General features: G+C 48.1%; 1 protein-coding gene across 1 annotated transcript in view; it reads right to left on the bottom strand.

Annotated features, from left to right (window-relative positions):
- Positions 1-15,111, bottom strand: part of brsk1b (BR serine/threonine kinase 1b) — a 45,048-nt gene that overhangs the window by 28,747 nt on the left and 1,190 nt on the right. The window contains exons 3-8 of the mRNA XM_056288081.1: positions 13,099-13,184; positions 9,200-9,340; positions 6,306-6,422; positions 6,115-6,148; positions 5,945-6,013; positions 3,082-3,228 (exon numbers count right to left, since the gene is read on the bottom strand). Coding sequence (XP_056144056.1) covers positions 3,082-3,228; positions 5,945-6,013; positions 6,115-6,148; positions 6,306-6,422; positions 9,200-9,340; positions 13,099-13,184 — 594 coding nt within the window. The remainder of the gene's footprint in view (positions 1-3,081; positions 3,229-5,944; positions 6,014-6,114; positions 6,149-6,305; positions 6,423-9,199; positions 9,341-13,098; positions 13,185-15,111) is intronic.

The raw sequence follows: 15,111 nt of genomic DNA, 5'->3' as shown, positions 1-15,111 counted from the left end.
ATATCAGTAGTGGTTGGTGAATGGTGCTGGCTGAAAGTACATGACATACACAAACACACACACACACACACACACACACACACACACACACACACACACACACACACGCCACATTTCTGCATTTAAACCTATATGGAGACAAAAGGTGAGACGGCTGACAGACGGATGGACAGACGGCAGTAGAGACAGACAGACAGACCAGTCCCCAAGCTGCATTAACCAGCAGCTCATCAGCTGATGGCCCCGCAGATCTTCTCACAGAGTAGAGCAGAATTTAACCTGCTCTACTGAAGATGACTGACCGACTGTCTGTCTGACCAACTGTCTGTCTGACCGACTGTCTGTCTGACTGACTGTCTGTCTGACCGACTGTCTGTCTGACCGACTGTCTGACTGACTGTCTGACCTACTGTCTGTCTGTCTGACTGACTGTCTGACTGTCTGACTGACTGTCTGACTGACTGTCTGTCCGATTTACTGGCTGACAGACGTCCATACAGACACAGACTTTATTCAGCTTGTTTCTCTTTTTTTCCTTTTAAATATTTCTGCCTCATTGTTTTTCTTTCTCCTGCAGACGGTTTCTGATGTCTTCACTGCCTTCTGGACCGGAAGGGGTCACTAAATGACGGTAAAGACATGAACCACACACCCCCCCACTGCCCGAACCCCTCAACCACACACCCCCCACTGCCCAAACCCCTCAACCACACACCCCACTGCCCAAACCCCTGAACCACACACCCCACTGCCCAAACCCCTCAACCACACACCCCACTGCCCAAACCCCTCAACCACACACCCCACTGCCCAAACCCCTGAACCACACACCCCACTGCCCAAACCCCTCAACCACACACCCCACTGCCCGAACCCCTGAACCACACACCCCACTGCCCAAACCCCTGAACCACACCCCCCACTGCCCAAACCCCTCAACCACACACCCCACTGCCCAAACCCCTCAACCACACACCCCACTGCCCAAACCCCTGAACCAGACACCCCACTGCCCAAACCCCTCAACCACACCCCCCACTGCCCAAACCCCTCAACCACACACCCCCCACTGCCCAAACCCCTCAACCACACACCCCACTGCCCGAACCCCTCAACCACACACCCCCCACTGCCCAAACCCCTCAACCACACACCCCACTGCCCGAACCCCTGAACCAGACACCCCACTGCCCAAACCCCTCAACCACACACCCCACTGCCCAAACCCCTCAACCACACACCCCACTGCCCAAACCCCTGCGTTCAAACCCACACGAGCCCAACTGGTTTTGTTGTTTTGAAGCCTCAACCCCGAAAAGACAAAAAAAGGGGTCTCACACACTCCTCAGCAAACACTCCAAAATAATCTAATGTTGGATTTATTCAGAAATGTCACATCCAACACGGGGATCGCTGGTTCAAATCACCGTGTTACCTCCGGCTTGGTCGGGTGTCTGCGGGTGGGAAGCCGGATGTGGGTATGTTTCCTGGTCACTGCACTAGCGCCTCCTCTGGTTGGTTGGGGCACCTGTTTGGGGGGCGGGGGGACTGGGGGGAATAGCGTGAGCCTCCCCCGCACTACGTCCCCCTGGTGAAACTCCTCACTGTCAGGTGAAAAGGAGCGGCTGGTGACTCCTCATGTCTGGGAGGAGGCATGTGGTGGTCTGCAGCCCTCCCCGGATCGGCAGAGGGGGTGGAGCAGAGACCGGGACGGCTCGGAAGAGTGGGGTGATTGGCCAGATGAAATTGGGGAGAAAAAGGGGGGGAAAATGAAAATAAAAAATGTCACATCAAGTGGTTTGACACGACTGTGTTAAGTAACTTTTACGAGACTTTATAAATATGAATAAATTATAATGATAATAAAGTCTCTTGAAAGTTACTTAACACGGGTATGTTAACCCGCCTGACCCATTTTTAAGTAAATCCACCCACTCTTCCGAGCCGTCCCGGTCTCTGCTCCACCCCCTCTGCTGACCCGGGGAGGGCTGCAGACCACCACATGCCTCCTCCCATACATGTGGAGTCACCAGCCGCTTCTTTTCACCTGACAGTGAGGAGTTTCACCAGGGGGATGTAGCGCGTGGGAGGATCACACTATTCCCCCCCGAACAGGCGCCCTGACCAACCAGAGGAGGCGCTACTGCAGCGACCAGGACACGTACCCACATCTGGCTTCCCACCCGCAGACACGGCCAATTTTTTCGGCGGTAACACGGGGATTCGAACTGGCGAGCTCCGTGTTGGTAGGCAACGGAATAGACTGCTACACTACCTGGACGCTCCCCATCAATATGAAAACAATAAATGGAAACAAGAATTTCTGCAACAGCAAAAAAACAAAACTAAGTATCACAACAAAAGTTTTTACACTAGCTCGAGATGGAGACGTTCAAGTTGCAGTAGAGAGAAAACACAGAAAGGGAGAATAAACGATGACGGAGCAAAATCACACCCTCTCCTGAGCGTAGTGTTTACCCCCAGCTGTGGCTGCTAAACACCCTGCGCACAGGAGGTTCCATCCCTCCACCCATCCACCCATCCATCCATCCATCCATCCATCCATCCCTCCACCCATTACCCGAACCGCTTATCCTGCTCTCAGGGTGGCGGGGATGCTGGAGCCTATCCCAGCAGTCACTGGGCGACAGGCAGGGAGACACCCTGGACAGGCCGCCAGGCCATCACACACACACCCGGGACCCCCCCCCCCCAAGGTTGGACTACCCCGGGGCTCGAACCCAGAACCTTCTTGCCGTGAGGTGACCGCGCTAACCGCTGCGCCACCGTGCCGCCCAGGAGGTTGTTTTTTCAAAATACTCGTTTTCTTTTATCGACTTTTCAGAATTTCACTTAAAATGTGAGATTTATTTGGATGGAAACACGTCTACTGGATTATGTCCACATGCTGAGGGACCACCGCCTCTCTTTCTGAATTTGGCGTTCTGGTCTATTCCCACTCGTTGTTCACATCTCTCAGTGAGAGACACTGGCGCTCAGGCAGAGATTACACAAAAGCCCCTTCACCCCTCCACCCCCGCCATCACCTCCTGTCCGTTCCCTCCATCCGCTCCTCCCTACCGTGAGTCTCTTGTCGGGGTTGACCTCGATCATTCCTTTGAGCAGCGCCTGGCAGTCCGGCGGGATGAAGTGAGGCATGTGGAAAATGCCGCTCTTCACCTTCTCTAGCAGCTGACGCAGGTTGTCGTGGTCAAAAGGCAACGCTCCCTGTGGGGGTGTGTAAGTAAGACAGAGACGGAGACAGAGACAGGGATCAAGAAGGAGACAATCACAGAGAGAGAGAGAGAGAGAGAGAGAGAGAGAGAGAGAGCAGTAGCTGGTTGAGTCTCATATTGTTAAAGCAGTAGATCCTAGTATTACTTACAATGCCAGGGAAATACCAGGGAAGTTTGTATCCATATCTATTGTGTATATATTGTTTTTTTATTCTGTGGCAGCAGCAGGGATAAGGGACAGATTGTGTTCATATCTGGAGATGGGATAAAGACACAAGACCTGACGAGAGGTAGCAACCATTCTATGATATACATCATGGATATATATACTATATATATATATATATATATATATCCATCCATCCAGCCATTACCCAAACCACTTATCCTACACAGGGTCGTGGGGTTGCTGGAACCTATCTCAGCAGTCATTGGGCGGCAGGCAGGGAGACACCCTGGACAGGCCGCCAGGCCATCACAGCGCCAACACATTCACACCTAGGGACAATTTAGTACGGCCGAGTCACCTGACCTACATGTCTTTGGACTGTGGGAGGAAACCGGAGCATCCGGAGGAAACCCACGCAGACACGGGGAGAACATGCAAACTCCACACAGAGGACGACCCGGGACGACCTCCGAGATTGGACTACCCCGGGTCTCGAACCCAGGACCTTCTTGCTGTGAGGTGACTGCACTAACAACTGCACCACCGTGCCACCCATATATATATATATACACACAGTAAGGACAGACGAAAAGAGGGAGCAAAGGAGAAACAGTAGAAGAAGAGGGGCGATGCAGGACAAACACGGGCTGCAGCTAATAACATTAATAATGCGTCTGTTTGATTCATCAAACTTGACTGACAGACGGACAGAACCAGCACTAACAACTGTCGATGGTACTGCCAATGCTCATAAATCAAACAGAGCCATTATTAAAGCTGGAGTAGGCAGTTTTTTTTGTTTTGTTTTTTTGGCATCATTGGGCAAAAATTCCATAATAACCTTTCAGCATATTATAATTCAAGTGGTCTGAGAGAAAACTAGACTTCTGCACCACCACTTGGCTCTGTATTAAAAAAAAAAACCTAGCCCAGGACGAAAGATTTTAGCCAATCACGGGGTCATTTCAGAGAGAGGGCGTTCCTATTGGCTGTTCTACAAACGCAGATGCACACGCAGGCCATCAATCCACGTCCGCCTGAGGCAAATTTGTAATTTGTGATATCGGGCTGCACACATAAAATAGTCAGGGGACCGTCTTCGCACACGGCTTTCACGTTTCCTGTTTAAATACCGCCTCATCATTCACTAGGCCCAAAAATGATCCGAGTTCATGAACGCTCTTGGGGGCTTGGGGCCCCTTGAAAGTTCTCACTTGGTCTTCCACTGGGCAGAGCTCCTCAGCTGTGACCTTGTCCCCCAGGTAGGTCACACCCAGTGCCAGGAACACACTTTCCGCATTTCAATCGCAGCCCCGCATCCGAGAGCCTCTTCAGCACCTGTTCTAGTTCACCAGATGCTCCTCCTCCCCTCCACAAATTCACCGATACTCCCAAACGTGGCCCTCTGAGCGCGAGGCTCCTCGGCAGTCACCGGCGCACTGTTCCTATCGTCCCCGTACGGCTCCTACGTTGCCGCCTAGCTAGCTAGCACACTGCGGCCTAGCTCGAGCGAACAACAAAAACGGGGACGACACGTCCGGAAAAAGAACGCAGTTCACCTGGTCGCCAAAATATGTGGAACTTCTCCCTCTAAGAAGGACCACTCGACAATTTCATGCTCCAAGATCCTTTATCCAGGCCAGGCAAAAAAACACAAATACACAGAGGCTTACGCCGACTATCTTGTACAGGTGAAGGAGCTCACCACACATGGAGACGAAACTAAATAGAGAGAACCCCACAACCCGGAAACACCCGAAAACAGCATCTCCAAACAAACAGCTACCCCTAGCGGAAATATGGCTATATTACATTATTCTAACTTATTTAACCCTTGAGTTTTCCGCACATTCTGTATACTGCCCTCGTCATGAGGTTAATTTGTAACCCGTCTTCATTAAACCTCTAAATTAAAGCAACTTAAAGCAGCAAACAAGCTGTCATTCATCACAACCTGTGTGACTATCTGGGTTTTCGCTCTTCACAGTGCAGAAAGACTGCATTTAATCAGTGGACACCACTCGCTTTTATAGGGTCACACGTGTCTTAGGGTCAAACACGACCCTAAGACAAACTTAGTACCTTAGTGGTGTACAGCTTTCATGGAAATATGAATAAAAACAAGGTTTCACCTGTTCTAATGTTGGGGTCACTCGAGGAAAATCAGAATCAGAATCAGAATCAGAATACCTTATTCATCCCCGAGGGGAAATTGGGTAAGTCATCAAATTTCAGGATGAAAAAAGATCATTTAGAGTCTTTTCTCTGCTGTTAAACACTGTTGTGGGCCTGTTTGGCCCGTAAGACAACACAAGGGTTGATAATGACCACATGACAACAGGGGGCATTCACGAGTGCTATGCGCAAATTCATTGGTGAATGCCTACGTGCAACTCGGTGTTGACGCAACGCACACACACTAGCGAATACGCAAACATTCCAGCATAAATCACGCTTGAGATTAAACGGGTCAAGAGGTGGAAAAGGAGAGAGACTTGGCAGGAGAAGAAGAAGAAGAAGAAGAGGAGGAAGTTCTCACCACCAGGAGAGCGAAGAGGATGACGCCGCAGCTCCAAACATCTGCCCTGCGACCGTCATATTTCTCCCCCTAAAAGACACACACATGCAAAGTAAGGTCAAATACATGTGTACAAACACACAAGCAGAGACACACATATGTCCGCTGAAAGCGCAGCAACACTAACTTACCCTAATGACTTCTGGACATGCATAGTGTGGGGATCTAGAAGTCGGAGAGACAAGAGATATGCGAAGTGACACAACCAGACAACCTAACACACATGGAGTTGGTACTGACTTAAACACTTTGTTGAACATTATCCAACAGCGCTCTGAGCATCGCCTGCCCTCAGCTCCAGATACGACAGCTCCCAACTCACCCGCAGCTGGTCTCCAGCAGGCTGTCCCCCACCTGGAGAGAGGCCATGCCGAAGTCCGCTATCCTGATGTTGTTTTTCTCATCCAGGAGCAGGTTCTCTGGCTTCAGGTCTCTGTGGCTGCAGACACACACACACACACACACACGCACACAGGCAGCATAAAGGATGAAACTCTGGCACTACTTTGCTGTAAACCAGAAAGGTGCAAAGACCGAGGAACAACAACAAAAACGACAAAAAAAGGAAAATAATTTTTGTAACCTTGGATGGAAGACTTTAACACATGAAGCCAAAGTGTTTCGGCAAATGCCTTCATCGGGGATACAAACACAGACACGACAAGAAGCTCCTTATATACAACCCCCCCCACACACACACACACACACACACACTGAAAGCACTGAAGTCAGACCATAAATAGCAGCTGCAGCTAATGTGTCCTTTCTTGAGTTGCATTCTGTTTTATTGTGTTACAGGCAGAGACGCAACAACACCACATTGTGCAAGACACCTAACCATTACTTCTTCTGTTCAAGCACATTAAAGGTGTTATAACTAGTTTACGTATATTTTAAATCAAAACACGGTGTCCGCGTTGGAGGGGTGTTGTGTCTGGCCATGGCCTACACATTTATGTTGGTGAGTCTACAGTTTATAATAATATACAAGTCCACTGTACGTACTGATAACACAGATGTATGAGGGGTCATGAGGGACATTATTCAGCATTAACTCATCCATATGCTATAATGAAAACCACACACACACACACACACACACACATACACACACATACATACACTACCGTTCAAAAGTTTGGGATCACCCAAACAATTTCGTGTTTTCCATGAAAAGTCACACTTATTCACCACCATATGTTGTGAAATGAATAGAAAATAGAGTCAAGACATTGACAAGGTTAGAAATAATGATTTGTATTTGAAATAAGATTTTTTTTACATCAAACTTTGCTTTCGTCAAAGAATCCTCCATTTGCAGCAATTACAGCATTGCAGACCTTTGGCATTCTAGCTGTTAATTTGTTGAGGTAATCTGGAGAAATTGCACCCCACGCTTCCAGAAGCAGCTCCCACAAGTTGGATTGGTTGGATGGGCACTTCTTTGAGCAGATTGAGTTTCTGGAGCATCACATTTGTGGGGTCAATTAAACGCTCAAAATGGCCAGAAAAAGAGAACTTTCATCTGAAACTCGACAGTCTATTCTTGTTCTTAGAAATGAAGGCTATTCCATGCGAGAAATTGCTAAGAAATTGAAGATTTCCTACACCGGTGTGTACTACTCCCTTCAGAGGACAGCACAAACAGGCTCTAACAGGTACTATTTAATGAAGATGCCAGTTGGGGACCTGTGAGGCGTCTGTTTCTCAAACTAGAGACTCTAATGTACTTATCTTCTTGCTCAGTTGTGCAACGCGGCCTCCCACTTCTTTTTCTACTCTGGTTAGAGCCTGTTTGTGCTGTCCTCTGAAGGGAGTAGTACACACCGGTGTAGGAAATCTTCAATTTCTTAGCAATTTCTCGCATGGAATAACCTTCATTTCTAAGAACAAGAATAGACTGTCGAGTTTCAGATGAAAGTTCTCTTTTTCTGGCCATTTTGAGCGTTTAATTGACCCCACAAATGTGATGCTCCAGAAACTCAATCTGCTCAAAGAAGTGCCCATCCAACCAATCCAACTTGTGGGAGCTGCTTCTGGAAGCGTGGGGTGCAATTTCTCCAGATTACCTCAACAAATTAACAGCTAGAATGCCAAAGGTCTGCAATGCTGTAATTGCTGCAAATGGAGGATTCTTTGACGAAAGCAAAGTTTGATGTAAAAAAAATCTTATTTCAAATACAAATCATTATTTCTAACCTTGTCAATGTCTTGACTCTATTTTCTATTCATTTCACAACATATGGTGGTGAATAAGTGTGACTTTTCATGGAAAACACGAAATTGTTTGGGTGATCCCAAACTTTTGAACGGTAGTGTACAAGTGAAATGCTTTTTCACACACAACTGAAACACTCTCACATGAACAGTGTACGAGAGGATTTCAGTTGAACCGGAAGACGTTTCAGGTGACACGGGAGCTATTTCAGCGGACACTTGGAGTTGCTGCCCTATTGTTGTCGTGTTTGACAGGGCTCTGACGGTCTCCGGTGAGGCCGATATAGTGGTGAGTAAAGCTGCCGCTTCGGTAAGATTACTTGCAGGCTGTTGAGCAGACATCACCGTAGCGAACGAACCAACACCACTCAACGGGCCGTATTGTGATTTGCGCTCTTTTCTCAAGCACCTTCTGGTTCCACTGTCAACAGCCCACGCCAACAAACAGGAAACTGGTATGACTGCTGCAGTAGAAGCCGGAAGTCAGTGGACTACAGTTATGCACAGAGTCGATTAGGGAGGGGAAAAAAAGGGGGGGGGGCAAAAAAAATAAAAAAGAAAGGAAAACTCAGGAGTGTCAGCAAGCACAGGGCACAAGAACTGGTGTGAGTGGATAGGTAACCTGAAATAACGTCGAGCGCTGGTCTAACACATGTCTCACCCCTACTGCTGTATATACAAGGCCTCCACAAGCGCATGTTTGAATGAAACTTCACCTCCGTGACAACTTTGCAGGATGGGCTACCTGACCATCTAGGTGAGCTTAGCCCCCCCCCCCCCCCTTAGAACCGGGCCTGCTCACAATTCAATATGTGCATTTTGTGCAATGTATGAAATTTTTAACGTGTTAAAGAAGGAATAAAACCAGAACGGCGAAGCTGCCATGCATCCAAATGGCGGTGAACATCATGCTACAGTGTACGCTACAATAGATGGAATCCAAACACATGAACCAGAAAGGTCGTAATTTGAAGTCACAATCACAGCTGGTGTACGGACCATATGGAGTGGCTGTGGCAGAAGTCAAGGGCAGAGATGATCTGTCGGAAGAACTTCCTGGCCTCTTTGGGTGTCAGCCTGCCTTTCTTCACCAGGTAGTCGAACAACTCGCCGCCCGACACGTGCTCCAACACCAGGTACCTGACACAGACGGACCTCAGTTATTTAAAAGCACAATTCCGACTGTTTTCTCTGTGCAGCTGCACTGCAAAAATGCCATGTCAAAACTGAGACAAACTTTAGCATATTCAACTAAGAAAACCCCCAAAGCAAGCAGAATAATCTGCCAGTAGCAGTAAAATCCCACTGAGCACTAGACCCGATTTCAGCGAGGCGGTTACGCGTTAGGATGGCACGGTGGCGTAATGGTTAGCATGGTCGCCTCACAGCAAGAAGGTCCTGAGTTCGAGCCCTGGGGTAGTCAACCCTTGGTGGGTCGTCCCGGGTCGTCCTCTGTGTGGAGTTTGCATGTTCTCCCTGTGTCTGCGTGGGTTTCCTCCCACAGTCCAAAGACATGTAGGTCAGGTGAATCGGCCGTACTAAATTGTCCCTAGGTACGAATGCGTGTGTGTCGGCCCTGTGTGATGGCCTGGCGGCCTGTCCAGGGTGTCCCCCCGGCCTGCCGCCCAATGACTGCTGGGATAGGCTCCAGCATCCCCGCGACCCTGAGAGCAGGATAAGCGGTTTGGATAATGGACGGAGGGTTAAGCGTTAGCGCTCGTCTTGCTCAGGGTATATCTGGCTAAATGAACTGCTTGATTAACTGTTACATAATTACACATCCCCCAAACAACTTTAACTGTCTGAGACACATCTAGCATATGCATTTATATAGTGCTAAAATACCTTACATTGTTTTTGTTTTAGTAGTGAAAACTGAGTGTCTATATTCCCTCAACCCTATTTCATTGAATTTACCTAAACCTACCTTAATCTAACTTAACCTTGACCTCTACCCGACCCTAACCTTAACCCAACACTTACCTTAACCCAGCACTTACCTCAACCTAGCCTTAACCGATAGCTAACCTATTTGACAGCTAACCCACAGAGCTGACCCCGATTCAAGGGCTAGGTGAGATATAGACGTCTGCTAGACTTTCCCTTTACAAGCACATGTAGCCCATTTTTAGCATACACTGGCACATCTAAAATGAAACTGGGCTACGTTTTGCCTAGACATGCCATCTCCACTAAACCTCCTCGCCTCATAGGTCGTCCATCAGGACGCCCCATCACTGCTCCCACGTGGCATTTCCAACTGTCCCGCTCTTTCATGGTCGTTTTTAGCTCCTGCACATTCTCCACCCGTGTCCCTTAATAGGTTGTCCACACAGGTGATTCTTCTTCTACCACGTTGAGTTTTTCCATCAGACGGTTGCCAGAGCACAAGTTTGTTGGCAGCATCAGGGAGCGCGTCGTATAGCTGTACATTGTCAGATGTCTCTTCCGTGATAATCTCCACTAAAACGGCTAAATTTGGTTGAACAGTGAATGTCTAGTAGGTGTTCAAATCTTGGCCTAAATAGCCACTACCAAAACAAAATGTCAAAAGTATTCTAACACAATATATGGACTCGTGTTGTGTATCTTGGACAGTTCAACTTGTTTGGGTGACATATACTTATGTCAGAGCTAATTAAAAGTGCGCTAGCTGGATATAGCCTGAGCTACATGAGCGCTAACGTGTAGCCGCTACCTTGAAATCGGGTGCAGTGCTCAGTCATATTTCAGCTAGTTAAGATTTGTTGGAAGGAGATAAATATTCTTACATTATGATAAGTGATAGAACAGAATAGAATGCTCCTCATTAGTCATTTTGTACACACAAATGAAATGTACTCTCTGCATTTAACCCATCCTAGCTGTGTAGCTAGGAGCAGTGGGCAGCCACCGTGCAGCACCCGGGGACCAACTCCAGTTCTTCTTTCCATTGCCTTGCTCAGGGGCACAGGCAAGAGTATTGTAAACTACTAATAAGACACGTTAGCCCCTAGCTAACGGGTCTGACCCTTTAGCCGAGCGGTTAGTGATGTCGCCTTGTGGTGCAGTACACCTCGTATCAAATCCCGCACCGGGCAAGAAAATAACCGGTTACATTGGTGGCAGCGGCGGGATCCGGAAGTGTGCAGATCCTCAGAAGTCTCTTCGGAGCGCGGGAAGAACAAAGCGCGAGGGCGCGCTTCCGGGGAGGGTGACGACTGTAAACTACTAATAAGACACGTTAGCCCCTAGCTAACGGGTCTGACCCTTTAGTCGAGTGGTTAGTGATGTCGCGTTGTGGTGCAGTACACCCGTATCGAATCCCGCACCGGGCAAGAAAATAACCGGTTACAGTATTAACCCTACCATGCATGTCTTTTTGATGGTGGGAGGAAACCGGAGCACCTGGAGGAAACCCACGCAGACATGGGGAGAACATGCAAACGCCACACAGAGAGGACCTGGGACGGCCTGGGGTTCAAACCCAGGTCCTTCTTGCTGTGGGGCAACAGCGCTAACCACTGGGCCACTGTGCCGCCTCCCGATCGTACGCAGACAGGAAACGATTAGGAAATAATTCTTAATACAAGATGACAAGACATTTATGTTTGATTTTAAGACTGTTCAGATGTATTGTTTCTGCAGTGTGTCTATCCATCCTTAGGCAGGGGAGAAGGGCAAGCGGGGGAGCAGCGGAGGGAGGAAACAGGTTGAGGAAAAGAGGGATGAAAGGGGAAGGCAGAGGAAGGAGGAGAGGGAAGGAGCAATGTTGGAAGGAAGGGGAGGGAAAGTGAGAGAGAAACAAATGGAGGACAAAGGAAAGGACGGAGCAGAGGACCGAGAAGAAGGGAGGGGAAGCGAGGGTGGATGAGGTGGAGGGAATGTGAGGAAAGGGTCACGCGAAGAGGTGAACAACTCCGAAAATGGGAACATGAAAAAAGAGACTGTTTATCTCAGTCCACATATAGATTCCTCCCACTCGGCTATGGAGGAAAGGTGGAGACAGAGATGTGCTCTCTCTTTCTTAGTACCGTCTGAGAAGAGGTCATGGAAAGTAACCTTCTTGAATTCAAATTGTGAGTAATTACTTTGAGAACGACTGTGTCAGCGTGTTGTAAACTCAGACAGCATGAGCACTGACGGCGGAAAAATAGCACAACTGACAGTTTACATAAACCGAGTGAGTCAAAGTTGTCTCTACCCAGATAGCAAAACTGCTGTGGCCCGGACCCGTCTCACACCCGACACTTTCATCCGGCCCACATACCGTGTGGAATGATGGCTGGTGGTCCACTACTGTTTGCCAGATCTGGGCCAGAACCAAGCCATAGCAATGCCGTATGTGCCACATATTTGCCAAAGGTGGCACATATTTGTTTTGTGATATTTGGGCCATATTTGCTGTTATACATGTGGGCCACTTCAGGCTCACATCCATTTTGTCAGGGCCAGAAGACGGCCACCAGTGCCGCATCATTGTCTGAAGTGGCCCACATTAGGATCCTATCTGGGTACCCTGCCTTTTTCTTGCATTTTTAACATTATATTGTCAAGTTTGGCTGCTGTCATTGGAATTTTGGATCTGCTCGCGTAGATCGTTGTTTTGCAAATTTGTCCTTAAGTGTCTCACAGCAACAAAGCACCTTTGAATTGAATTTGGCTCTTTTATGCTGCACGTCTGCTGCCTCCACATGCCCTTCACTCACACACACACACACACGCACACACACACACACACACACACAAATCCCTCTCTCTCATACGAATTACATTTGTCTGATGAAACCTTATTGTTCCACACAGATTCAAGGCTTTTTCTGTTTCTTTTTCGTCTTTTTTTTTTCATCACACCTGACACACTCAGGTACAGATCAGCAAGATGAAGAGGCTGAGAGGAGGAGGATGAAGATACTCACAGGTATTTGTTATTCTCATAGACATCATGCAACTTCAGAACGTGGGGGTGCTCTATTAGTTTAAGAATAGCTATTTCTCTCTCCACCTGGAGGGAGAGAGAGAGAGAGAGAGAGAGAGAGAGAGAGAGAGAGAGAGAGAGAGAGAGAGAGATTAGTAAAGACAGCAGAACTAAAAGGAGTGGGTGAAATCTTTAAACAAGCTGAGAGAAATCGGATTTCACCCTCCTCTTAGAAAAGTTACAAGAGGGATAATAGTAAAAACCTGCTGCAGCAACCCGGGAATCCAAGCTTAGTTCGTCTGCATTATAACTGGGCCTTCATATATTATGAAACGGAGACCCGAGACACGTGGGACAACATCCGCCATGTTTGCGACGTTTCAACACGTGTCGGTAGCGGGAGCAGGAGAACGCGCCTTCCAGCACCCAATCATCTGTTAGCGCGGCTGTATTGCCCCGCCCACCTCTGCAGTACAATGGACGCTACAGTTAGCAATAATCCACTTTACATGGCTGAAACGGCTATCCGAGTGACGTGTTGGCTAGCAGTGAAAAAGCAGTTGTAAAGCGAGGCGTAATCTGCTATCACCGTGTCGGTGTTGTTCCTACGACGTCACAATTAATATGGCTCCAGGACCGACGTCACAATTAATATGGCTCCAGGACCGACGTCACAATTAATATGGCTCCAGGACCGACGTCACAATTAATATGGCTCCAGGACCGACATTGCAACTGACCAATCACGTTGTTGTGCTGTCGTGCCTTGGCGACTCGGGGAAAAAACGGTTATGGGTTAGCTATCAGTTAGCTATCAGTTAAGGTTAGCTATCGGTTAAGGTGTGGGGTAAGGTTTGCTATCGGTTAGCTATCAGTTAGCTATTGGTTAATGTTAGCTATCGGTTAAAGTTAGCTATCGGTTAAGGTGTAGAGTAAGGTAAGTGTAAGGTTTGCTATCGGTTAGCTATTGGTTAGGGTTAGCTATCGTTTAAAGTTAGCTATCGGTTAAGGTGTGGCGTAAGGTTTGCTATCGGTTAGCTATCAGTTAGCTATTGGTTAATTTTAGCTATCGGTTAAGGTGTAGGGTAAGGTAAGTGTAAGGTTAGCTATCGGTTAGCTATCAGTTAGCTATTGGTTAGGGTTAGCTATCGGTTAAAGTGGGGGGTAAGCGTAAGGTTAGCTATCGGTTACCTATCAGTTAGCTGTTGGTTAAGGTTAGGGGTAAGGTTAGCTATCGGTTACCTATCAGTTAGCTGTTGGTTAAGGTTAGCTATCGGTTAAAGTGAGGGCTAAGTGTAAGGTTAGCTATCGGTTAGCTGTTGGTTAAGGTTAGGGGTAACGTTAGCGATCGGTTAGGATTAGGGGTAAGGTAAGTGTTAGGTTAAGTTTAGCTATCGGTTAGTTGTCGATTAAGGTTAGAGGTAAGGGTTGGGTTAAGGTTAGGCTGAGGTTACCTTAGGTTAGCGTTGGTCTTTTCCCCGTGTCGCAAACGCACGACATCGCAACAACGTGATTTGGTCCGGCTCTGTGAATAACGGTTGTCCACTGACTTCCGGTTTCTACTGCAGCGGTCATACCAGTTTCCTGTTTGTTGGCGTGCGCTGTTGACAATGGCATATTTTTGGCGATGCCTGCAAGGTTTACCATGGGTAAATGTCAACCACGTGCACAGAATTGTCGACAAACTTTCACCTGCACCTACCAGCACACGGGGGGGGGGGGACGTTTCAAGTTGTACACATCAAGTTACGTCCTATATATCCTCATAATTGTCGGTTGTCAATAGCGCGCGCCAACAAACAGGAAACTGGTATGACCGCTGCAGTCTGGTGGAACTGTAGTCCACCGGAAGTCGGTGGACTACAGTTATGCACAAAGTCTATTGTGATGTCTTGGGAATAACACCAACACGGTGACATCAGACTGTGCGTAGAGCGACTTTCCAAGGCAATGGAAGATGGATGATACAGACTTCTGGGAGACTGACAACTGGGACGAAACCATGACGGTGGTC

Source organism: Lampris incognitus, chromosome 10 (genome assembly GCF_029633865.1).
Source record: "Lampris incognitus isolate fLamInc1 chromosome 10, fLamInc1.hap2, whole genome shotgun sequence".
In the NCBI taxonomy this organism is placed as follows: domain Eukaryota; kingdom Metazoa; phylum Chordata; class Actinopteri; order Lampriformes; family Lampridae; genus Lampris; species Lampris incognitus.
This window is presented reverse-complemented; position numbering and strand designations above follow the sequence as displayed.